The sequence below is a fragment of the Staurois parvus genome, unplaced genomic scaffold (assembly GCF_062004578.1).
Source record: "Staurois parvus isolate SC_StPar_1 unplaced genomic scaffold, SC_StPar_1.0 ptg002119l, whole genome shotgun sequence".
Classification (NCBI taxonomy): Eukaryota; Metazoa; Chordata; class Amphibia; order Anura; family Ranidae; genus Staurois; species Staurois parvus.
The window spans coordinates 91,378-117,536 of record NW_028319915.1 but is presented as its reverse complement, the minus strand read 5'-3'; the positions used below and the strand labels follow the sequence as shown (position 1 = coordinate 117,536).

Sequence of the window (26,159 nt, the reverse complement as noted above, 5' to 3'; positions counted from 1 at the left end):
CAATCCCCTCTTAATCATGTTATTCAGGTGTTCCAATCCCCTCTTAATCATGTGATTCAGGTGTTCCAATCCCCTCCCAATCATGTGATTTCAGGTGTTCCAATCCCCTCCAATCATGTGATTGAGGTGTTCCAATCCCCTCCAAATCATGTGATTCAGGTGTTCCAATCTCCTCCAAATCATGTGATTCAGGTGTTCCAATCCCCTCCTAATCATGTGATTCAGGTGTTCCAATCCCCTCCATATCATGTGATTCAGGTGTTCCAATCCCCTCCAATCATGTAATTCAGGTGTTCCAATCCCCTCCAAATCATGTGATTCAGGTGTTCCAATCCCCTCCAATCATGTGATTCAGGTGTTCCAATCCCCTCCCAGTCATGTGATTTAGGTGTTCCAATCCCCTCCCAATCATGTGATTCAGGTGTTCCAATCCCCTCCAATCATGTGATTCAGGTGTTCCAATCCCCTCCCAGTCATGTGATTCCGGTGTTCCAATCCCCTCCAATCATGTGATTCAGGTGTTCCAATCCCCTCCATATCATGTGATTCAGGTGTTCCAATCCCCTCCCAATCATGTGATTCAGGTGTTCCAATCCCCTCCATGGACACAGGTGTATACAATCAAGCCCCTAGGCATGCAGACTGCTTCTACAAACATTGGTGAAAGAATGGGTCGCTCTCAGGAGCTCAGTGACTCCAAGTGTGGTCCCGTGATAGGTGGCCACCTGGGCAATAAGTCCATCCGTGACATTTCCTGGCTAATAAATATTCCACGCTCAACTGTTAGTGGGATTATAACAAAGTGGAAGCAACTGGGAACAACAGCCACTCAGCCACCAAGTGGTAGGCCACGTCACATGACAGGGCGGGGTCAGCGCATGCTGAAGCGCACAGTGCGCAGAAGTCACCAACTGTCTGCAGAGTCAATAGCTAAAGACCTCCAAACTTGGTGTGGCCTTCAGATGAGCCCAACAACAGTGCGTAGAGAGCTTCATGGAATGGGTTTCCATGGCCGAGCAGCTGCATCCAAGCCTTCCATCACCAAGTGCAATGCAAAGCGTCGGATGCCATGGTGTAAAGAACGCCGCCACTGGACTCTAGAGCAGGGGAGGCGTGTTCTCTGGAGTGACCAATCACGCTTCTCGGTCTGGCAATCCGATGGGCGTGTCTGGGTTTGGTGGTTGCCAGGAGAACGGTACTTGCCTGACTGCATTGGACCAAGTGTAAAGTTTGTTGGAGGGGGGATTATGGTGTGGGGTTGTTTTTCAGGGGTTGGGCTTGGCCCCCTAGTTCCAGTGAAGGGAACTCTTAAGGCGACATTTTGGACAATTTCATGCTCCCAACTTTGTGGGAGGAGTTTGGGGATGGCCCCTTCCTGTTCCAACATGACTGCACACCAGTGCACAAAGCAAGGTCCATAAAGACATGGAGGAGCCAGTTTGGGGTGGAGGAACTTGACTGTCCTTAGTACTTAGTTAAAAAAATCAGAACTCCTAAATATATAGTATGTTGTACAGAGAAGAACAGCAGTACAAATCTGTTAACAGGTCAGGTCAGAAAGGGAAAACAGGTCTACAGACATTGTAATGTGTAATATTCAATATTTTTTACAAACCAGCAACAGTATAGTTACATAGTTAGTCTGGCTGAAAAAAAAAAGTCCATCCAGTTCAACCACTAAAAATAAAAAAGTTATAATCCTACACCCACAGTTGATCCAGAGGAAGGCAAAATCAAAGCAAAGCACGGTCCAATTTGCTCCTGCAGGGAAAAAAAATTCCTTCCTGATCCCCCGAGAGGCAATCGGATATTCCCTGGATCAACTTTCCCTATAAATTTTATATCCAGTTATATTCTGTGTATCCAAGAAATAATCCAGGACTTTCCTACAGCAATCCACTGAGCCGGCCACAACCAACTCTGGAGGGAGTCTATTCCACATTCTCACAGCTCTTACTGTGAAGAAACCTTTCCGTGTTTGGAGCAGGGGTGGACTGACAACTCATGGGGCCCCTGTGTCCTTGCCAAAACTCTGAAAAGTCTATGAAAAAGGTAGCAGGGGCATCTCATAATGCCCCCTACTGACCCCGAGCCCTTGGGCAGTGCCCGAGTTTCCAAATGGTCAGTCCGCCCCTGGTTTGGAGATTACATTTCTTTTCCTCCAGACATAAAGAGCGCCCCCTTGTCCTCTGTGATGACCTCAGGGGGAAGAACTCTACACCGAGTTCACTATATGAACCATTGATGTATTATACATGGAGATCATATCCCCCCTTATGTATTATACATGGAGATCATATCCCCCCCTTATGTATTATACATGGAGATCATATCCCCCCTTATGTATTATACATGGAGATCATATCCCCCTTATGTATTATAGATGGAGATCATATCCCCCTTATGTATTATACATGGAGATCATATCCCCCCTTATGTATTATACATGGTGATCATATCCCCCCTTATGTATTATACATGGAGATCATATCCCCCTTATGTATTATAGATGGAGATCATATCCCCCTTATGTGTTATACATGGAGATCATATCCCCCTTATGTATTATACATGGAGATCATATCCCCCCTTATGTATTATACATGGAGATCATATCCCCCCTTATGTATTATACATGGAGATCATATCCCCCCCTTATGTATTATACATGGAGATCATATCCCTCCTTATGTATTATACATGGAGATCATATCCCCCCCTTATGTATTATACATGGAGATCATATCCCCCCTTATGTATTATACATGGAGATCATATCCCCCCTTATGTATTATACATGGAGATCATATCCCTCCTTATGTATTATACATGGAGATCATATCCCCCCTTATGTATTATACATGGAGATCATATCCCCCCTTATATATTATACATGGAGATCATATCCCTCCTTATGTATTATACATGGAGATCATATCCCCCCTTATGTATTATACACGGAGATCATATCCCCCCTTATGTATTATACATGGAGATCATATCCCCCCTTATGTATTATACATGGAGATCATATCCCCCCTTATGTATTATACATGGAGATCATATCCCCCCTTATGTATTATACATGGAGATCATACCCCCCTTATGTATTATACATGGAGATCATATCCCCCTCTTATGTATTATACATGGAGATCATATCCCCCCCTTATGTATTATATATGGAGATCATATCCCCCCCCTTATGTATTATACATGGAGATCATATCCCCCTTATGTATTATACATGGTGATCATATCCCCCCTTATGTATTATACATGGAGATCATATCCCCCTTATGTATTATACATGGAGATCATATCCCCCCTTATGTATTATACATGGTGATCATATCCCCCCTTATGTATTATACATGGAGATCATATCCCCCCCTTATGTATTATACGTGGAGATCATATCCCCCCCCTTATGTATTATACGTGGAGATCATATCCCCCCTTATGTATTATACATGGAGATCATATCCCCCTTATGTATTATACATGGAGATCATACCCCCCTTATGTATTATACATGGAGATCATATCCCCCCCTTATGTATTATACATGGAGATCATATCCCCCCTTATGTATTATACATGGAGATCATATCCCCCCTTATGTATTATACATGGTGATCATATCCCCCCTTATGTATTATACATGGAGATCATATCTCCCCTTATGTATTATACATGGAGATCATATCCCCCCTTATGTATTATACATGGAGATCATATCCCCCCTTATGTATTATACATGGAGATCATATCCCCCTTATGTATTATACATGGAGATCATATCCCCCCTTATGTATTATACATGGAGATCATATCCCCCTTATGTATTATACATGGAGATCATATCCCCCCTTATGTATTATACATGGAGATCATATCCCCCTTATGTATTATACATGGAGATCATATCTCCCCCTTATGTATTATACATGGAGATCATATCCCCCCTTATGTATTATACATGGAGATCATATCCCCCCATGTATTATACATGGAGATCATATCCCCCCCTCCCTTATGTATTATACTTTGGAAAATGAGTAGAACCTGTTGTTATGAATTGATTCCAGATATCACTTTGAGGGGGGTAGGCTTGATAGGCCATTGAATCCTCAAAGGGGAGTTGTACCACAGGGAGTGTAAGGAATTCCCCGGGGAATAGTGAAGGCTGACATTGTATGTAGACAAGGGACACGTGTTGGGGAAAGGGTTTTCCAGGCATCCAGGATCCATGACTGAGATAAATGGGATTCAGGGAGTGGACACAATCAAGGATTTTCCTTCTTCAGAGTATTTAAAAGCGTTGCGGTGGAAGCATGTTTTAGAGTAGGCATCATGTTGACTATGAGAGGGGAAGGTCCAAGTCTTCTATTTGGTTTAGTCCCTCAACTTCGGAGAAGTCTTCCATTTGGTTTAGTCCCTCAACTCCGGAGTCCCGTGGTGATAGAGAAGGGGAGTGTGGGTCGTTCAGTTTTACATTGGTGTATTTTTGTCTTTGTTCCACAGATATGTTCCATGCTCCTCCAGGATCTGTCAGCTAAACATGCAACATTGACCTGGGGACCGCAGAGGACATCAACAAACTGCGACACCTTCCTGGACGCCTCATCATAAGGCGGAGAGCGCTCCTCCATATGGATCTGCTTATATTCATTTAGGTTGACCACATTCCAGATGCCCAATGGGATACCAGAAAACCAAATCTTCCTGCTGATGGGCTTCCCATTACATCCATATAGCAAAATTAGGACCTGCGTGTGGGCGGGGCAAGCGTGTGGTAGTCATTTAAGGGACCCGGGCCAGCCAACGTCTTCTAGGAACGTCCTTGTTTTTAGAAGGACAGCAATGCAATTGTTACTCCAAAATATAAATATAGAAAATAAAACAATGGGGCATCCATACCAACAAAGGAAACAAAGTATCCAGGACACAGGAGTCAATAAAAACATAGTAACAATTTATGGAAAAGAAATATCCAGATTTATATCTTGGTAGAAGAAGTGCAGCATGATGGTAACTGAGAAGTGACAGTCGGACCGATGGAGTAACGCAGAGCCGCTGGAGCCGTGTGCGTGTCAGTGTGCGCAAAACAGAATCTGGGCCGGTGAGATGCCACGAGGCTGCGCTGTTACCGGATCTGTTCTAAGTGCAAAGCTATACTCCGAAGGATCAAGGTGGGCGAGAGTGGGTGGGCACAACGCGTTTCAGACGCTCCGCCTCCTTGTTCCTGGATATTTGTTATCAATAAATTGTTACTATGTTTTTATTGACTCCTGAGCCATGGCTACATTGTTTGCTTCGCATGTCTACTCGGATCTTCCTCTGATCTGTCACCGCGGAGTTCATCATCCCCCCCCCCCTTATTCCTCCAGCAGGCTGTTATCAATTTTTTCCCGCCCGTTCTGGAATGGCCCCCCATTCACTATATCCGCTCTCCCAGGACCCCGCATTTACTATATCCGCTCTCCCCGGACCCCGCATTCACTATATCCGCTCTCCCCGGACCCCGCATTCACTATATCCGCTCTCCCCGGACCCCGCATTCACTATATCCGCTCTCCTCGGACCCCGCATTCACTATATCCGCTCTCCCCAGACCCCATATTCACTATATCCGCTCTCCCCGGACCCCGCATTCACTATATCCGCTCTCCTCGGACCCCGCATTCACTATATCCGCTCTCCCCGGACCCCGGATTCAGTATATCCGCTCTCCCCGGACCCCGCATTCACTATATCCGCTCTCCCCGGACCCCGCATTCACTATATCCGCTCTCCCCGGACCCCGCATTCACTATATCCACTCTCCCCGGACCCCGCATTCACTATATCCGCTCTCCCCGGACCCCGCATTCACTATATCCGCTCTCCCTGGACCCCGCATTCACTATATTCGCTCTCCCCGGACCCCGCATTCACTATATCCGCTCTGCCCGGACCACGCATTCACTATATCCGCTCTCCCCGGACCCCGCATTCACTGTATCCGCTCTCCCCGGACCCCGCATTCACTATATCCGCTCTCCCCAGACCCCGCATTCACTATATCCGCTCTCCCCGGACCCCGCATTCACTGTATCCGCTCTCCCCGGACCCCGCATTCACTATATCCGCTCTCCCCGGACCCCGCATTCACTATATCCGCTCTCCCCGGACCCCGCATTCACTATATCCGCTCTCCCTGGACCCCGCATTCACTATATCCGCTCTCCCCGGACCCGCATTCACTATATCCACTCTCCCCGGACCCCGCATTCACTATATCCGCTCTCCCCAGACCCCGCATTCACTATATCCGCTCTCCCCGGACCCCGCATTCACTATATCCGCTCTCCCCGGACCCCGCATTCACTATATCCGCTCTCCCAGGACCCCGCATTCACTATATCCGCTCTCCCCGGACCCCGCATTCACTATATCCGCTGTCCCAGACCCCGCATTCACTATATCCGCTCTCCCCGGACCCCGCATTCACTATATCCGCTCTCCCCGGACCCCGCATTCACTATGTCCACGGCTTTCCCAGAAGAGTTGAAGCTGTTATAGCTGCAAAGGGCGGGGTCAACTCCATATTGAACCCTACGAACTAAGACTGGGAGGCCATTAATGTTCATATGTGTGGAAAGGCCTGGCGGCCCAATACTTTGGGCAATATAGTGTGTGATTGAACAGTGCTCCATGAGATGGTCAAAACCTTTTTTTTTTTTTATAACCTAATCCTGCTTTAAACTTCTCCACAACTTTATCCCTGACCTGTCTGGTGTGTTCTTTGGCCTTCATGATGCTGTTTGTTCACTAATGTTCTCTAACAAACCTCTGAGGGCTTCACAGAACAGCTGGATTTATACTGAGATCACATGACACACAGGGGGATTCTATTTACTATATAGAAGACTTATGAAGGCAGATGGTTCCACTAGATTTTAGTTAGGGGTATCAGAGTAAAGGGGGCCGAATACAAATGCCGTCACGCTTTTCACAGATTTATTTGTAAAAAATTTTGAAAACCATTTATCTTTTTCCTTCAACTTCACAATTATGTGCCACTTTGTGTCGGTCCATCACATCCAATCCCAACAAAATACATTTACGCTTTTAGTTGTAATGTGACAAAATGTGCAAAAATTTCAAGGGGGGTGAAGACTTTTTCACAAAATACACAAAATGTTATAGCGTTCCGTTAAAAAAACAGAAGATCAACATGAAAAGAGGAATGTTGTAAAAAAAAGGAATTTGGCCGTAAGGTCTTGTCTCAGCTAGGAGAGAGGGAAGGGGAATCGTCTCTTCTCCGAGTCATTCAGCAGTCTATATAATCTGATCTACCCTGCTCATCAAATCCATTTTACAGTAAAGCTGTAGAACATTTGTTGGAAAATCTCCTTCCCTGTGTGGGCACTGTGGGTGGGGCTAGCATAGGGCCGAGCTTTGGGGTAGAGGTTGATGGAAAGAGGGTGCCTACAGCATACTGCTATGTAAAGTTGCAGCCCAAGGAAGTTGTCCTTCCGGTAGGCCCAATATAGGCCCCATCAAGAACTCATCTAAGGGGACCTACTCTGAGGGAACGGGAAGTGCTGGTTGACATCCCCACATTAAAGTTGAAAATGAACTGTACAGTGTTTTTGATGTCAGGTCCAAGGAGACAATGGTGAATTTGTATTTCAGAAAGAACTGTGTACTCAGTTCCAAGAGGGTAGAACATTAAAAGTGGTCTACAGGCCAGGAACATGTGAGCGGTCAGGATGGTGGAGTTCCTCAAACTGCATGGGTATGGCACCATATTCTGTTCCTGGTGCAGGAGGACGGTGGGAGGTCCTGTGTGGGCACTCTGGGTGGGGCAAGCATAGGGCCGAGCTTTGGGATAGAAGTTGATGGAAAGAGGGTGCCTACAGTATACCGGTATGTAGGTATGTAGCCCAAGGAAGTTGCCCTTCCAGTAGGCCCAATATAGGCCCCATCAAAGAACTCATCTAAGGGGACCTACTCTGAGGGAACGAGAAGTGCTGGTTGACATCCCCGCATTAAAGTTGAAAATGAACTGTCCGGTGTTGTTGATGTCAGGTCCAAGGAGACAATGGTGAATTTGTATTTCAGAAAGAACTGTGTACTCAGTTCCAAGAGGGTAGAACATTAAAAGTGGTCTACAGGCCAGGAACATGTGAGCGGTCAGGATGGTGGAGTTCCTCAAACTGCATGGGTATGGCACCATATTCTGTTCCTGGTGCAGGAGGACGGTGGGAGGTCCTGTGTGGGCACTCTGGGTGGGGCAAGCATAGGGCCGAGCTTTGGGATAGAAGTTGATGGAAAGAGGGTGCCTACAGTATACCAGTATGTAATGTTGCAGCCCAAGGAAGTTGCCCTTCCAGTAGGCCCAATATAGGCCCCATCAAAGAACTCATCTAAGGGGACCTACTCTGAGGGAACGAGAAGTGCTGGTTGACATCCCCGCATTAAAGTTGAAAATGAACTGTCCGGTGTTGTTGATGTCAGGTCCAAGGAGACAATGGTGAATTTGTATTTCAGAAAGAACTGTGTACTCAGTTCCAAGAGGGTAGAACATTAAAAATGGGCTACAGGCCAGGAACATATGTGGGCACTGAGGGTGGGGCAAGCATAGGGCCGAGCTTTTGGGATAGAGGTTGATGGAAAGAGGGTGCCTACAGTATACCAGTATGTAATGTTGCAGCTCAAGGAAGTTGCCCTTCCGGTAGGCCCAATATAGGCCCCATCAAAGAACTCATCTAATGGGACCTACTCTGAGGGAACGGGAAGTGCTGGTTGGCATCCCCACGTTAAAGTCGAAAATGAACTGTACAGTGTTGTTGATGTCAGGTCCAAGGAGACAATGGTGAACTTGTATTTCAGAAAGAACTGTGTATTCAGTTCCAAGAAGGTAGAACATTAAAAGTGGGCTACAGGCCAGGAACATGTGAGCGGTCAAGATGGTGGAGATCCTGCAAACTGCATGGGTATGGTACCATATTCTGTTCCTGGTGCAGGAGGACGGTGGGAGGTACCTTTGCCCAGCATGAAAATTGCTGGCAGCGAATCAGAGCCCTGCTAACACTCTGAGCTATATTAGTGCATCCACCACTACACAGCTGAAACTGTTTCTTGCTCAAGCTTTGTGTATCAGTGCCACTTGGACCTTAGAAGAAGGAGGTAGACCCCATAACCCCCCTGGCGGTATTCCCGAGTGTAGCTCGGGGTAAAGTTTCAGCACCACAAGCAGTAACCCCCCCCCCCCCCCGAGCTACACTCGGGAATACACTGCAGCATTGCTCCGGGATCTCTTCTTCACTTACCTTGTCCTGCGCTCCCGCGATGTCCCCCCTGCAGTGTCCCCAGCAATGTCCTCCAGCCGATGCCGGCATCCGTCTTCCGGGTTCTAGTCCCTGCGACGTCGGGACGTACGGGGGACAGAACTGGCGGGAAATTTGAAAATTGTAAACGTGACATTCACTAAATACACTAAAATCACATAGTATAACATTCCTGTATCCAACCATTTCACATACATTGTGTCCCGAGTGCTTTGTCCGGCGCCCTGCCTGCATTTTTACCGCCCTTTCTGCCTGGAAACTGAGAAACGTCCATGGCGTCCAAAAAGCGTCCCTTTAGGTCAGACGCGGTTTTAGACCGGCTAGAGAACAGCGATAGTAAATCAGAACCACTTGCAGAATTGAGTGATAATGATTGGTGGGGGAAATTCCTCATCAGACACTGAAAACGATTCTGCGACTGAGCTCAGCGATGTGCGAACTTGGCGCTCTATTTCACATTTCAGTGTTTTTGGTTTGATTATATTATTGAATTACATTTATTATTATTATATTATTATTTTTTATGATTATTTATTATATTATAATTTATGATTTCGTGTTTCAAGTTTTATCCTCCCCGGGATGTTTACTAGACTCTTGTTCAGAGAGATTTCAGTGAGTTATTCCTAAAAATTACAGGCCGACAATAAAAAAAACAACATATTTCCATGCAAAAAAATGTACCGCTTTGAGCACAGAAATACTGACATAATCGGACTGGTAGGGAGGTTAACCACCTCCCGTCCGGCCGTTGTATATAAACGGCCGGATGGTGGCAGTGCAGGGGCGGGTGGACGTTTATAAATGGCCTCCACGCCCCCTGCTTGTGCGTGCTCCCTGGGAGCGCACAGCACCACGTTCCGGTGCGCGCTGTGTCCTCTGGACACAGTGGAACACCGATTGCTGTACGGGACCTCTGTGTGATGTCCTGATCATGTGATCACTGATTGGCCAATCAGTGATCACATGCAGAGTAGTAAGCAAGATGTCACTTCTGTCATCATTGCTTACTACATGTGAAATCTGTGAATGATCACAGAGATCACATGGTACAGGGCTATTCACAACAACCTTGTACCATGTGACAAGCTGTGACCAATTACAGCTCTCACAGTAGTTCTCAATGACTGCAAGAATGCAGCCAGAGAGAAGGAGAAAATGATCGTACAGCCTTTATGGGTGTAAAAGCAATCAGTGTAAAAAAAAATAAAGAAAAAAATCTTTATCACCCCCCCCACCATGGTGACGCTGCACTGCTAGGGTGACAATATGTAAAAAATAAATAAAGAATAATAATATAAAAAAATAAAATAAAAATGTAAAAATGTTTAAAAATTATAATTTTTGGTTATAAACTAATTTGGGTTATTTTTATTTTTACTAAAAAGATAACTGAATACATTTTGGCCAAGATTTATGAAGAAATATAATTTATTTGCAAAATGTTATAAGAAAAACACTTTTTAAAAAAAATTTTGGACTTTTTCATTTATATAGCAAAAAAGTGGTGAATAAATACCGCCAAAATAAATTTTTATGTCTCAAAAAAATGCTAAAAAATTAATATGGGTACAGTGTTGCATGACCGCGCAATTGTCATTCAAAGTGTGATAGCACTGAAAGCTGAAAATTGGCCTGGACTGGAAGGGGGGGGAAAGGGTCTGGAAAGGGGGGAAAGTGTCCGGACTGGAAAGGGGGGTGAAAGTGTCCAGACTAGAAGGGGGGTGAAAGTGTCCGGACTGGAAGGGGGGGAAAGTGTCCGGACTGGAAGGGGGTGAAAGTGTCCGGACTGGAAGGGGGGGAAAGTGTCCGGACTGGAAGGGGGGGAAAGTGTCCGGACTGGAAGGGGGTGAAAGTGTCCGGACCGGAAGGGGTGAAAGTGTCCGGACCAGAAGGGGGGGAAAGTGTCCGGACCGGAAGGGGGGGAAAGTGTCCGGACCGGAAGGGGGTGAAAGTGTCCGGACTGGAAGGAGGGAAAGTGTCCGGACTGGAAGGGGGGGAAAGTGTCCGGACTGGAAGGGGGGGAGTGTCTGGACTGGAAGGAGGCGGGAGTGTCTGGACCGGAAGGGGGTGAAAGTGTCCGGACTGGAAGGGGGGAAAGTGTCCGGACTGGAAGGGGGTGAAAGTGTCCGGACTGGAAGGGGGGAAAGTGTCCGGACTGGAAGGAGGTAAAAGTGTCCAGACTAGAAGGGGGGAAAGTGTCCGGACTGGATGGGGGTGAAAGTGTCCGGACTGGAAGGGGGGGGAGTGTCTGCACTGGAAGGGGGGAAAGTGTCCGGACTGGAAGGGGGGGGGAGTGTCTGGACTGGAAGGGGGGAAAGTGTCCGGACTGGAAGGGGGTGAAAGTGTCTGGACTGGAAGGAGGTAAAAGTGTCCAGACTAGAAGGGGGGAAAGTGTCCGGACTGGAAGGGGGGAAAGTGTCCGGACTGGATGGGGGTGAAAGTGTCCGGACTGGAAGGGGGGGAGTGTCTGGACTGGAAGGGGGGAAAGTGTCCGGACTGGAAGGGGGGGGGAGTGTCCGGACTGGAAGGGAGGGAAAGTGTCCGGACAGGAAGGGGGTGAAAGTGTCCGGACTGGAAGGGGGGGGAGTGTCCGGACTGGAAGGGAGGGGGGTGTCCGGACTGGAAGGGAGGGAAAGTGTCCGGACAGGAAGGGGGTGAAAGTGTCCGGACTGGAAGGGGGGGAGTGTCCGGACTGGAAGGGAGGGGGGTGTCCGGACTGGAAGGGGGGGAAAGTGTCCGGACTGGAGGGGGGGAAAGTGTCCGGACTGGAAGGGGGTGAAAGTGTGCGGACTGGAAGGGGGGGAAAGTGTCCGGACTGGAAGGGGGGAAAGTGTCCGGACTGGAAGGGGGAGAAAGTGTCCGGACTGGAAGGGGGGGAGTGTCCGGACTGGAAGGGGGGGGGACTGTCCAGACTGGAAGTGGTTAAGGTCTGTTCTAAATATTTAAACTGATAGTGCAAATTAAAAAAAACCCAATCACCGGCAGTATTCTCGTTTGCAGTCTTTCCCGTTGAGTTGCTGCAGGAAGTTCCGTGTCCGTATTTCCCGTCTCGGAAAGGTAGGTGAGACTTCTCTGTGATTACTCGGATGAGCCAATAACAGGTTTAGAGTGAGAAAATACCGAGACAAACCTGAACCGACAACCTGACAATGACTGAGACTCGCTGGGAATTCCTGAAGGTTAACAGACCGGCTCCTCTATGAGGACACAAATGCAAAAACCTTCATTAGAAAATAGTTGTTTTTTCAGTAAAGATTCCAGTTTTTCTGTGTGCCGCCTCCACTGTTGTTGCTACTTTTCCCTTCATATTTCTAGAGCACTCTTCTGAGGACTCAGAACGCTTATTAGATTGGTGGTGGGATTTCCGAAAGGAAGGATGGTGCTAGAAGTCACGGTGAAGAGATGTGTTCTGGGTCTGTTTTTAAAAACATTCAGAAAAGGCACTTCCCAGACATTGGATCTAGAGAAGGTTCTGTTGGGACAATGAATCCAAAGAACATGCTTCCTGAACAATGGATTCTGAGTGGAAGTTTCCATAGAATGGATTCAGAGGGTGCTTTCCAACAATGGATCCAGAGAGGGTGCTTCCCTGAGAAGGGATTTAGAGAGGGAGCTTCCTGGACGATGGATCCCTACAGGGTGCCTCCCAGACAATGGATCCAGAGAGAGTTCTTCCAGATAAATAGATCCAAAGAGGATGCTTTCTGGACAATGGATCCAGAGGGTGATTCCTAGTCATTGAATTAAGGGAAGATGATTCCCGGACTAGGAATCCAGAGAGGGCACTTCTCAGTGAATGGATCCAGAGTGGATGCTTCCCAGACTATGGATCCAGAGAGGATACTTTCCAGGCAACAGGTTCAGAGAGGGTGTTTCCTGTACAATGGATTCAGAGAGAAAGTTTAGGATACTTCCTAGAAAAGGGATCTTGATAGGGTGCTTCCCGGATAATGGATCCAGAGAAATATCTTCCAGATAAATAGATCCAAAGAGGGTGCTTTCTGGACAATGGATCCAGAGAGAGTTCATCCCAGTAAATGGATCCGGAGAGGGTGCTTCCTGGGCTAAGGATCCAGAGAGGATGGTTTATGGACAATGGATCCAGAGAGGGTGCTTTCGAGGCAACAGATTCAGAGAAGGTGTTTCCTGGACAATAGATCAAGAGAGGGTGCTTCCTGGAAAATGGGTCTGGAGAGGGTGCATCCTAGACAATGGATCCAGAGAGGGTGCTTCCCTGAGAATAGATTTAAAGAGGGCACTTCCTGGACAATGGATCCAGAGAGAGTTCTTCTAGGTGAATGGATCCAGAGATTGTTCTTTCTTGACAATGGAATCAGAGAGAGTTCTTCCAAGTGCATGGATCCAGAAAGGGTGCTTCCTGTACAATGGATTCAGAGAGGAAGTATTCAGACAATGGATTCAAAGAGGATGTTTCCTACACAATACTTTCAGAGAGGGTGCTTCCCGGAGAATGTATCTGGAGAGGATACTTCCCCAGAAAAAGGATCTTGATAGGGTGATTCCCAGACAATGGATCCAGAGAGAGTTCTTCCAGATAAATAGATCCAAAGAGGGTGCTTTCTGGACAGTGGATCCAGAGAGGGTGCTTCCCAGACAAAAAATTAAGAGAAGATGATTCCTGAACTATGAATCCAGAGGGAACTTCTCAGTAAATGGATCCAGAATGGGTGCTTCCTGGACTAAGGATCCAAAGTGGGTGCTTCCTATACAGTGGATCAAGAGAAGATGCTTTCAAGACAACAGATTCAGAGAGGATGTTTCCTGAAAACAGATCAAAAGAGGGTGCTTCCTGGAAAGTGGATCCAGAGAGGGTGCTTACCAGACACTGAATCCAGAAAGGACGCATCCTAGACAATGGATCCAGAGAGGGTGCTTTCCAGGCAACAGATTCAGAGAGTGTTTCCTGGTCAATGGATCAAAAGAGGGTGCTTCCTGGAAAATGGATCCAGAGAGGGTGTTTCCCAGACATTGAATCCAGAGAGGGTGCATCCTAGACAATGGATCCAAATGGGGTACCTCCCAGGCAATGGATTCAAAAAGGGTTCTTCCAGACAATTGATCCAGAGAGGGAGCTTCCAAGTAAATGGATCTAGCGGGGGTTCTTCCCAGACTATGGTTACAGAGAGGGTGCCTCCCACACAATGGATCACAGTGAGTTCCATATTGCGGGTGCTGCATCATAGCATGCACAAGGTCCAAGAGAGTTTTGGATGGATTCCGAGCTTGAGTTATTTTCCTTTCTCATTCCTGTCAGGTACACGGGGTCCAAATTATTTTGAGATGTAGTTGGCCAACTATAAAGGATATCCTCCATTTAAATGGATTCCAGTGTACAGAGTGAAGAATTGGGGTGATGAGATAGTATTTTCGTGGCTTCAGGATTTCCAGCATCATCTAGCTCTTTCCTCCCTAACCTGACTGTCCCTGGCTCTGTCCCTTTCTTCCCCAGCCTGACTGGCGCTGGCCCCACCCCTTTCTTCCCCAGCCTGCTTGTCCCTGGCCCCGCCCCTTTCTTCCACAGCCTGAGTGTCCCTGGCCCCACCCCTTTCTTCCCCAGCCTGCTTGTCTCTGGTCCCGCCCCTTTCTTCCACAGCCTGAGTGTCCCTGGTCCGACCCCTTTCTTGCCTAGTCTGACTTCCCTGGCCCCACCCCTTTCTCCCCCAGCCTGACTGTCCCTGGCCCCGCCCCTTTCTTCCACAGCCTGAGTGTCCCTGGCCCCACCCCTTTCTTCCCCAGCCTGCTTGTCCCTGGCCCCGCCCCTTTCTTCCACAGCCTGAGTGTCCCTGGTCCGACCCCTTTCTTGCCTAGTCTGACTTCCCTGGCCCCACCCCTTTCTCCCCCAGCCTGACTGTCCCTGGCCCCGCCCCTTTCTTCCCCAATGACTGTCCCTGGCCCCACCCCTTTCTTCCCCAATGACTGTCCCTGGCCCCGCCCCTTTCTTCCCCAGTCTGACTTCCCTGTTCCCACCCCTTTCTTACCAGTGACTGTCCCTGACCCCGCCCCTTTCTTCCCCAGCCTGACTGTCCCTGGCCCCACCCCTTTCTTCCAAAGCCTAACTTCCTGGTCCCACCCCTTTCTTCCCCAGTGACTGTCCCTGGTCCCACCCCTTTTTTTCCCCAGTGACTGTCCCTGGTCCCGCCCCTTTCTTCCCCAGCCTGACTGTCCCTGGCCCCGCCCCTTTCTTCCCCAGCCCGACTGTCCCTGGCCCCGCCCCTTTCTTCCCCAGCCTGACTGTCCCTGGCGCACATTCAGTTCTTTCAGTGATGAAGGCTCAGGCATGTGTTGGTATTACCTAGGGCGGCCTTTATGTAAGTTCAGCCTGCCTAGGCACGCCCACTCTTCCAGACTGACACCCACCAAGGCATTTTGATATTCGCATAAGTCCTCCCACTGCTTGCATCAGGACTGAGGGCTCTTGAGAGGAGTGCTAAGGCCGGGTGCTGTGATGCTATGCGTTTCATAGAGAATCACAGAGACCCAGTGACGGCATCAATGAGGCTAAACTAAGGTATGTAATGAAAACAGAAAGGTTTGATTAAACATTGTCATTCTTGTGTTGATGAGGGGGGGGGGGTGGTAATATAAGCAGATTAAGCTTGAGCTGTAAAGGTCGTTCACCTGTCCACCTTCGCGGGAACACTAGTCCGCCCGTCCCCTTTTTGTACACATTGTTTCCTCCTGGTCACGTGTGAGCCGTGTTCAGTCCCAGTATTGATGATCTCCATCGTGATCACTGATAAAGAATGTGGATTTTCCTCTTTGCCTCTCCCCATGTCAGTCAGTAGACCGTTCCAACCATTTCACAGCCTGACGAGTCGGTGAGCAGAGCGTCCTCCAGTGTGTGGGGGGAAAACGGAACCCCGGATTTTATTGTGCGTCCTACCTCCCCCCCCCTGAAATAATGGCGGGACCCCAACTTGGAGGACTTTCTGGGATTATCTCCATCCAGCTGCTCATTTTTGGTAAGTTTTTGTAACAATTCGTGAAGAAAAATATGTTCCTTCACAGCGACATCGAACCCCAAAGCAGAGCGCGTTATATTGCAGATTATCGATTCTTACCTGCGACGGCTGCATTCCTTTTCTTTTTTTTTTTTTTTACAGCCTTTCTTTGATTTATTTTCACCCGGTGATCCAGCCAGTAAGTCAACAGACCAAGGTTTCCTCCAAATACAGCAGTTACAGGGATGAGACAAACCATTTACTAATGACAGGGGCGCTTACAAGGATTAGCATTTATTTATGTATGGAAAGCCTTTATCCCAAAAGGAAAAAAAAAAATGGTTTGCTGTAACTGCTTATAAAGTGTGAGCCGGAGTTCTGCTTCAGTTTGTTAGTGTATCTAAATCTGCTAGTCCAACTAACACTTCCATACTTCCATACAGACTGACAATGCTGCTGTGCCTCCTGTGCTCCTTCCTCCAGAGTGGGGTGCTCTAATCTTTATTATTTATTTCAGGTACTTATATAGTGCTGTCAATTTATGGAGCCCTTATATATACTCACTGCTGTGAGCGTATATATATATATATAGTGTACACTCACATCAGTCCCTAATCCTCAAGGAGTGTACAATTGAAGGTCCCGAATGCAGGCCATAGACAGGTCGAAAATCGGCTGATTTCTGCACCATTAGTGGGTTAATTGGTCGGCTGTTTTTTGGGCTTTTTGCATATTTTTTTTATCGGCCAAGTTGGAAAATTCGCATCAGAGTTTGACGATCGCCCGATTTTCCTGGCAAAGAGGAAGAATAGAAAGAAGAATTCCAGCCCGCTATTATATTTTATCAGAAAAGTTTTGCGGTTGCAACAAATGTATCCAATTGTATCCAAGTAAAAACATCTGTATCCGAAATGGATACAAATGGATGGAAATGGATACAAATGGATGGAAATGGATACAAATGGATGGAAATGGATGGAAATGGATACAAATGGATGGAAATGGATACAAATGGATGGAAATGGATACAAATGGATGGAAATGGATACAAATGGATACAAATGGATGGAAATGGATACAAATGGATACAAATGGATGGAAATGGATACAAATGGATGGAAATGGATACAAATGGATGGAAATGGATACAAATGGATGGAAATGGATGGAAATGGATACAAATGGATGGAAATGGATACAAATGGATACAAATGGATGGAAATGGATACAAATGGATACAAATGGATGGAAATGGATACAAATGGATACAAATGGATGGAAATGGATGGAAATGGATACAAATGGATACAAATGGATACATTGCTGCAACCGCAAGACTTTTTCATGTCAAATATAATAGCGGAGCTCTCTGCAGGGACAGAAGTAATTATGGGGCTAAATGCCGGCCGCAGACGGGACGAAAATCGGCCGATTATTTTTACAGTTGGTGGTAACGTCGGCCGATCAAACAACCAATTTTTCATTTTTTTTTTTAAACGGCCGGTTTTCAACCCGTCTATGGACTACATAAGGCAGGCCATAGACGGGTCGTTTATCGGCCGAATTTTTGGCCGAAAAATGAAAAATAGGTGGTTGCTGGCAGCAATGCTACCACCAATGTCCACGAAAAACGGCCGTTTTCTGTGGATTTTCCAACATGACCGATAAAAGTAAATGAGAAGATCCGCGAAAAACGGCAGATGGGCTGGCCCCACTAACGGCGCGATTATCGACCGATTTTTCGTGTGGAGGAAAATTCAGCCGATAAACGACCCCGTCTATGGCCTGCATAAGGCTGGCCATACATTATTCAATTTTGCTTGAGATGTTTGCTTTAGATTTACCAAAAAACATATAATACGAGGTCAACTGTAACAACACTTTCAATTGTATCCAATTAGGAAAGCCCTTACACTACATAGTTGCAGGTAAATCTAAAGAAAATTGGACAGAAAATTGTAAGAAAATGTATGGTGTATGGCCAGCCTAACTTAGGCTAGCCATACATTATACAATTTTCATGAGATTTTTGCTTTAGATTTACCAAAAACCATATAATAGGAGGTCAAACCTAACAACACTTTCCATTGTATCCAATAAGGCCGGCTCTTGCACTACATAGTTGAAGGTAAATCAAAAGGAAATTGGGCAGAAAATTGTATAGTGTATGGCCAGCCTTACATTCATAACCATACTAGGGCCAACTTAGATAGGAGTCAATTATCCTCCCAGCAGGTCCTTGGGAGGAAACTGGAGTACCCGGAGGAAACCCACGCAGGCACTGGGAGAACATGCGAACTCCAGGCAGGTGGTGGCATGGTTGGGATTTGAACCAACGACCTGAGTACTGCCAGGGGGAAGTGCTGACCGTTCAGCCACTGTGCTGCCCAATACAGGAGGTGTGTTACTCAGGTTTCATGCTGCCCTAGGCAACACAAAAATTGGCTCCCCCCCCCCACGGAGAAATCAGTCATTCAATCGGCCGACATTACCACCAACGGCAAAAATAAATCAGCCGATTTTCGTCCCGTCTACGGCCGGCATTTTTACTTCTGTCCCTGCAGAGAGCTGCGCTATTATATTTTACATGAATATAGTCTTGTGGTTGCAACATTGTATCCATTTGTATCTATTTATATCCATTTCCATCCATTTGTATCCATTTCCATCCATTTGTATCCATTTGCATCCATTTGTATCCATATGTATCCATTTGTATCTATTTATATCCATTTCCATCCATTTCCATCCATTTGTATCCATTTCCATCCATTTGCATCCATTTGTATCCATTTGTATCTATTTATATCCATTTGTATCCATTTCCATCCATTTGTATCCATTTGCATCCATTTGTATCCATTTGTATCCATTTGTATCTATTTATATCCATTTCGGATACAGATGTTTTTATTCGGATACAAATGGATACATTGTTTTATACTTTTCATATAAAATATAATAGTGGACTGGAATTCTTCTTCTTCTTCTTCTTTTTCTTCTTCTTCTTTTTTTTCTTCTTCTTCCAGGTCACGGCTCATGCGCAGATTTTTTATTGGTAAAATGATCGGCCGATTTGTCCATCATTGCTGGGAAAATCAGATGATCGTCAAAATCGGCCGCAAATTTTCCAAATTTACCAATCAAAAAAATGCGCAAAAACCCTGAAAAATGTCCGACCAATTAACCCACTAATGGTGCGAAAATCGGCCAATTTTTTTTTTCGGCTGTAAAATCAGCTGATTTTCAGACCCGTTTATGGCCTGCATAACACTGACAAACACCCCCCCCCACCCGAGAGAGGAGCCTTCCACTACCACCACCCCATACACACTGGCAACCCCCCCCCCCCCCACCCTGGCGAGAGAGGAGACACTCACCTTCACAGCTCCGGACATCCCCGGGAACGAGAGTCAGGCTCTGTATACACTATCAAGCAGCCTGAAGTCTCTCTCAGATCCTACCTGGTCCCCATGTTGCTGCTGCCCCCCTGAAAAATGCCACCCTAGGCAAATGCCTTGTTTGCCTTGTGGTAAATATGCCCCTGGTGTTGGATAATATATAAAAAGTGTATATAGACCAAAGATACTATATTCATGATGCCCCTGGTGTTACTTACCAGATCACCAGGTGAAAACAAAGCAGAAAAAAGTCTGTAAAAAGGAAAACGAATGCAGCCACCACATGGAATGATCGGTACGCTGCAATCTAGGACACTTTCGGTTTGGGATTTATTGCCGCTTTAAGAAACAGACGGTAGTTGCCAATAAAGATATTTCCGAAATCAGCAAAGAATTCAGAGAATGAATGACTCCGTGAGATATACACATAGCAAAAAATGTTGGTAAAAGTAAAGATTTAAAAAACAAATATCGCCAAAGTAGTACTAATGAGCTGACCGCACCGGGCTTCAATCCCAGTAGGTTCGGAGACAAAGGATGATCAAACAAATGGCATGGGGGGGGGGGGGGGGCGTCTGGGCATGGCCCTGGGGGGATGTACCAATGCAAAAAGAAAAAAAAAATTAAAAATGGCGTTTGGATTGAAGCAGTGATATTAACCCCTCACCTACCGGGCACTGTCACCCCCTCCCTGCCCAGGCCAATATTCAGCTTTCAGAGCTGTTGCACTTTGAATGACAATTGCGCAGTTATGCAACACTGTACCCATATGACGGACGTATCATTTTTTTTTACACAAATAGAGTTTTCTTTTAATGGTGAATTGACCCGCCTGTACCTTGTATACAACCTATCACAGTAATCCGAATATTTACAATGAAACAAGTGTATTTAAATGACTGGTGAATGACAGTTCCCTGCAGCTTCCATCTTTGTATACAGGAGGGGGGGAGGTCATCCTATCTGTCTCGGACCCCTAGGCCCCATTCAGACCTTGCATAGTGTGAACAAGATATTCCCGCTCACCATTTTATAAAGCGCCATTTACACGTGAAAAGGCGTGTCACACATTGGGGAGCCCAGTCACTTCATGGCCATTTGTCGCCCAAACCAAACTCCCCCCTCCTTCTCAGCAACCAATGTAGCACAATGTTTAACACTTTCTGCTGTGACAACAAACTCAGCAGAATGTCATTAACCCCTTCCAGTCCAGACGCTTCCCCCCCCTTCCAGTCCGGACACTTTCCCCCCCTTCCAGTCCAGACGCTTCCCCCCCCCTTCCAGTCCGGACACTTTCCCCCCCTTCCAGTCCAGACGCTTCCCCCCCCTTCCAGTCTGGACACTTTCACCCCCTTCCAGTCCAGACGCTTCCCCCCCCTTCCAGTCCGGACACTTTCACCCCCTTCCAGTCCAGACGCTTCCCCCCCCTTCCAGTCCGGACACTTTCACCCCCTTCCAGTCCAGACACTTTCACCCCCCTTCCAGTCCGGACACTTTCCCCCCCTTCCATTCCGGACACTTTCCCCCCTTCCAGTCCGGACACTTTCACCCCCCTTCCATTCCGGACACTTTCCCCCCTTCCAGTCCGGACACTTTCACCCCCCTTCCATTCCGGACGCTTTCACCCCTTCCAGTCCGGACACTTTCCCCCCCTTCAAGTCCGGACACTTTCCCCCCTTCCAGTCCGGACACTTTCACCCCCCTTCCAGTCCGGACACTTTCCCCCCCTTCAAGTCCGGACACTTTCACCCCCTTCCAGTCCGGACGCTTTCACCCCCTTCCAGTCCGGACACTTTCACCCCATTCCAGTCCGGACACTTTCCCCCCCTTCCAGTCCGGACACTTTCCCCCCCTTCCAGTCCGGACGCTTTCACCCCCTTCCAGTTCGGACGCTTCCCCCCCCTTCCAGTCCGGACGCTTCCCCCCCCCCCTTCCTGTCCGGACACTTTCCCCCCCTTCCAGTCCGGACGCTTTCACCCCCCTTCCAGTCTGGACGCTTTCACCCCCTTCCAGTCCGGACACTTTCACCCCATTCCAGTCCGGACACTTTCCCCCCCTTCCAGTCCAGACGCTTTCCCCCCCTTCCAGTCCGGACGCTTTCCCCCCCTTCCAGTCCGGACGCTTTCCCCCCCTTCCAGTCCGGACGCTTTCAGCCCCTTCCAGTCCGGACGCTTTCAACCCCTTCCAGTCCGGACGCTTTCACCCCCCTTCCAGTCCGGACACTTTCACCCCATTCCAGTCCGGACACTTTCCCCCCTTCCAGTCCGGACACTTTCACCCCATTCCAGTCCGGACACTTTCACCCCCTTCCAGTCCGGACACTTTCACCCCCCTTCTAGTCCGGACACTTTCACCCCCCTTCCAGTCCGGACACTTTCACCCCCCTTCCAATCCGGACACTTTCACCCCCCTTCCAGTCCGGACACTTTCACCCCCCTTCCAGTCTGGACGCTTTCCCCCCCTTCCAGTCTGGACGCTTTCCCCGCCTTCCAGTCCGGACACTTTCACCCCCTTCCAGTCCGGACACTTTCACCCCCTTCCAGTCCGGACGCTTTCCCCCCCTTCCAGTCCGGACGCTTTCCCCCCTTCCAGTCCGGACACTTTCCCCCCTTCCAGTCCGGACACTTTCACCCCCTTCCAGTCCGGACACTTTCCCTCCCTTCCAGTCCGGACACTTTCCCCCCTTCCAGTCCGGACACTTTCCCTCCCTTCCAGTCCGGACACTTTCCCCCCTTCCAGTCCGGACACTTTCCCTCCTTCCTGTCCGGACACTTTCCCCCCCTTCCAGTCCGGACACTTTCCCCCCTTCCAGTCCGGACACTTTCCCCCCTTCCAGTCCGAACACTTTCACCCCCTTCCAGTCCGGACACTTTCCCTCCCTTCCAGTCCGGACACTTTCCCCCCTTCCAGTCCGGACACTTTCCCCCCTTCCAGTCCGGACACTTTCCCCCCCTTCCAGTCCGGACACTTTCCCCCCCTTTCAGTCCGTACACTTTCCCCCCTTCCAGTCCGGACACTTTCACCCCTTCCAGTCCGGACACTTTCACCCCTTCCAGTCCGGACACTTTCCCCCCCTTCCAGTCCGGACACTTTCCCCCCCTTCCAGTCTGGCTTTCAGCGCTGTCACACTGTGAATGACAATTGCGCGGTCATGCAACACTGTACCCATATGAATGTTTTAGCATTTTTTTTATACAGATAAAGCTTTATTTTGGTGGTATTTATTCACTGCTGGGATTTTTATTTTTGTTCTATATAAATGAAAAAGGCCAAACATTTTGAAAAAAAGTGTTTTTCTTATAAAATTTTGCAAATAAAAAATCTTTCTTCATAAATCTTGGCCAAAATTTATTCAGTTATCTTTTTAGTAAAAAAAAAAAATAACCCAAATTAGTTTTTAACCAAAAATTATAATTTTTCTAAAATTGTTTTACATTTTCATTTTTTTTTAATACCATTATTTATGTTTTTTTTTTTTATCACACGATAATTTTTTTTTACACTGATTGCTTTTACACCCATAAAGCAGGGAAGCAGGGAGGACGTTTATAAACAGCCACCCGCCCCTGCACTGCTTCCGTCCGCTTATATACATGGGTCAGGAAGAATTTGCACCGGAGTGCGTGAACGGCGAGTTCCCTGCACATTTCCTGCACCACATATGAAACGTGTTGCCCTCACAATCTGCATGTAGGAGCCAATCTAATGTTAATGGCACCCCAAAAGCAAATCTCAAACGCAGTGCATTGGCAGGCACCAAGTCGCATCTCACCGCCATACCATGCATTGCGCTGCAATTTCCAGCCCATTCAAATGAAAGGCATAATCACAGGGCACAGGAATGCATGGGTTCAAATCTGCATGTTCCTGGGCGATCCCAACATAAAGCAGACCTTATCCTAGATGAGGGTCCTACAGTCAGGTCCATAAATATTGGGACATGGACACAATTCTAACATTTTTGGCTCTATACACCACCATAATAGATTTGAAATGAAACTAACAAGATGTGCTTTAACTGCAGACTGTCAGCTTTCATTTGAGGGTATTTACATCCAAATCAGGTGAACGGTGTAGGAATTACAACAGTTTGCATATGTGCCTCCAACTTGTTAAGGGACTAAAAGTAATGGGACAGAATAATAATCATAAATCAAACTTTCACTTTTTAATACTTGGTTGCAAATCCTTTGCAGTCAATGACAGCCTGAAGTGTGGAACGCATAGACATCCCCAGACGCTGGGTTTCATCCCTGGTGATGCTCTGCCAGGCCTCTACTGCAACTGTCTTCAGTTCCTGCTTGTTCTTGGGGCATTTTCCCTTCAGTTTTGTCTTCAGCAAGTGAAATGCTCAATCGGATTCAGGTCAGGTGATTGGCCATTGCAGAACATTCCACTTCTTTGGTTGCTTTTGCAGTCTGCTTTGGGTCATTGTCCATCTGCACTGTGAAGCGTCCAATGAGTTGTGAAGCATTTGGCTGAATATGAGCCGATAATATTCCCGAAACACTTCACAATTCATCCGGCTGCTTCTGTCAGCAGTCACATCATCAATAAATACAAGAGAAGCAGTTCCATTGGCAGCCATACATGCCCACGCCATGACACTACCACCACCATGATCACTGATGAGGTGGTATGCTTAGGATCATGAGCAGTTCCTTCTCCATCCTCTTCTCTTCCCATCACTCTGGTACAAGTTGATGTCGGTCTCATCTGTCCATAGGATGTTGTTCCAGAACTGTGAAGGCTTTTTTACATGTCGTTTGGCAAACTCTAATCTGGCCTTGCTGTGTTTGAGTTAAAGCACATCTTGTTCGTTTCATTTCAAATCCATTGTGGTGGTGTATAGAGCCAAAAATGTTAGAATTGTGTCCATGTCTCAATATTTATGGACCTGACTGTATATAAATTAGTGGGGGACATCCACAGAAAAAAAAAGACATGGGATTCCCCTTTAATTCATATGGTTTTCTAAATGTTAAGAGGTGCAACATGCTAAAAAAAAAAAAAAAAAAACACCTTTTGGATCCGATATGGATTTGAAAGGGGAACCCTACATGAAAAGTAAAAAAAATAGCGTGGGGTTCCCTTCTATCCTAACCCATACCAGCCCCTCAACTCGGGGGAGAGGACTAGAGATGAGCGAATTATTCAAAAATTCGATTCGGCTGATTCGCCGAATTTGCGGAAGAAATTCGATTCGATGCGAATTTATTCGCTGCGAATTTAACTTATTAAAAGGGTGTTTCTAGGCTTCAGAGAGCCTTTATATTAGTGCAGAACACTGTACCTTTAATTTAAATGCCCTTGGAGTCTGCTGGGGAAGAGAAATAATACTGTCAGTCAGTATGACATGCAGATGAGTGCCGTCGATCTTAGAATCACCGCACACTTCACTCATTTGGGCAGTCACGGGGCACGACGAAGAAGAAGAAGAAGAAGAAGAAGAAGAAGAATGAAAAGAAGAAGAAGAAGAAGAATGAAAAGAAGAATGAGAAGAAGAATGAAAAGAATAATGAAAAGAAGAATGAGAAGAATGAAAAGAAGAATGAAAAGAAGAAGAAGAAAAATGAAAAGAAGAATGAGAAGAAGAATGAAAAGAAGAATGAAAAGAAGAATGAGAAGAATGAAAAGAAGAAGAATGAAAAGAAGAAGAAGAAGAAGAATGAAAAGAAGAAGAAGAAGAATGAAAAGAAGAAGAAGAAGAATGAAAAGAAGAATGAAAAGAAGAAGAAGAAGAAGAATGAAAAGAAGAAGAAGAAGAATGAAAAGAAGAATGAGAAGCAGAATGAAAAGAAGAATGAAAAGAAGAATGAGAAGAATGAAAAGAAGAATGAAAAGAAGAAGAAGAAGAATGAAAAGAAGAAGAATGAAAAGAAGAATGAAAAGAAGAAGAAGAAGAAGAATGAAAAGAAGAAGAAGAAGAATGAAAAGAAGAAGAAGAAGAATGAAAAGAAGAATGAGAAGAAGAATGAAAAGAAGAATGAGAAGAATGAAAAGAAGAAGAAGAAGAATGAAAAGAAGAAGAAGAAGAATGAAAAGAAGAATGAAAAGAAGAAGAAGAATGAAAAGAAGAAGAAGAAGAATGAAAAGAAGAAGAAGAATGAAAAGAAGAATTCCAGTACAGCAAAAAGTGTATCTGCAGAGAGCTCCGCTATTTCTGACAGTTCTCTGACAGTTCCTTCACATTTACAGCGGTTAAAACATTGTATCTATTTGTTTCCGAATAAAAACATCTGTATCCTAAATGGAAACAAATAGATACAATGTTTCAACCGCTGTAAATGTGAAGGAACTGTCAGAGAACTGTCAGAAATAGCGGAGCTCTCTGCAGGGACACTTTTTGCCGGCTGTAGAAGGGATGAAAATCGGCCGATCGGGAAAAATTCGATTAGTGCATCCGAAGTTTGCTAATATTCGGATTCGGTGCGAATCAAATTTTTCCTAAT

At 46.6% G+C, this 26,159-nt stretch overlaps 2 protein-coding genes across 2 annotated transcripts in view; both read left to right on the top strand.

The window, feature by feature from the left end:
• Window positions 1-6,766, top strand: part of LOC149432658 (uncharacterized) — a 30,688-nt gene extending 23,922 nt beyond the window's left edge. The window contains exon 4 of the mRNA XM_089665083.1: window positions 4,528-6,766. Coding sequence (XP_089521209.1) covers window positions 4,528-4,635 — 108 coding nt within the window. The 3' untranslated portion in view covers window positions 4,636-6,766. The remainder of the gene's footprint in view (window positions 1-4,527) is intronic.
• A 9,416-nt stretch (window positions 6,767-16,182) lies between these two features.
• Window positions 16,183-26,159, top strand: part of LOC149432657 (uncharacterized) — a 32,784-nt gene continuing 22,807 nt past the window's right edge. Inside the window, exon 1 of the mRNA XM_089665080.1 lies at window positions 16,183-16,327. Within this exon, the coding sequence (XP_089521206.1) occupies window positions 16,267-16,327 (61 nt within the window). The 5' untranslated portion in view covers window positions 16,183-16,266. The remainder of the gene's footprint in view (window positions 16,328-26,159) is intronic.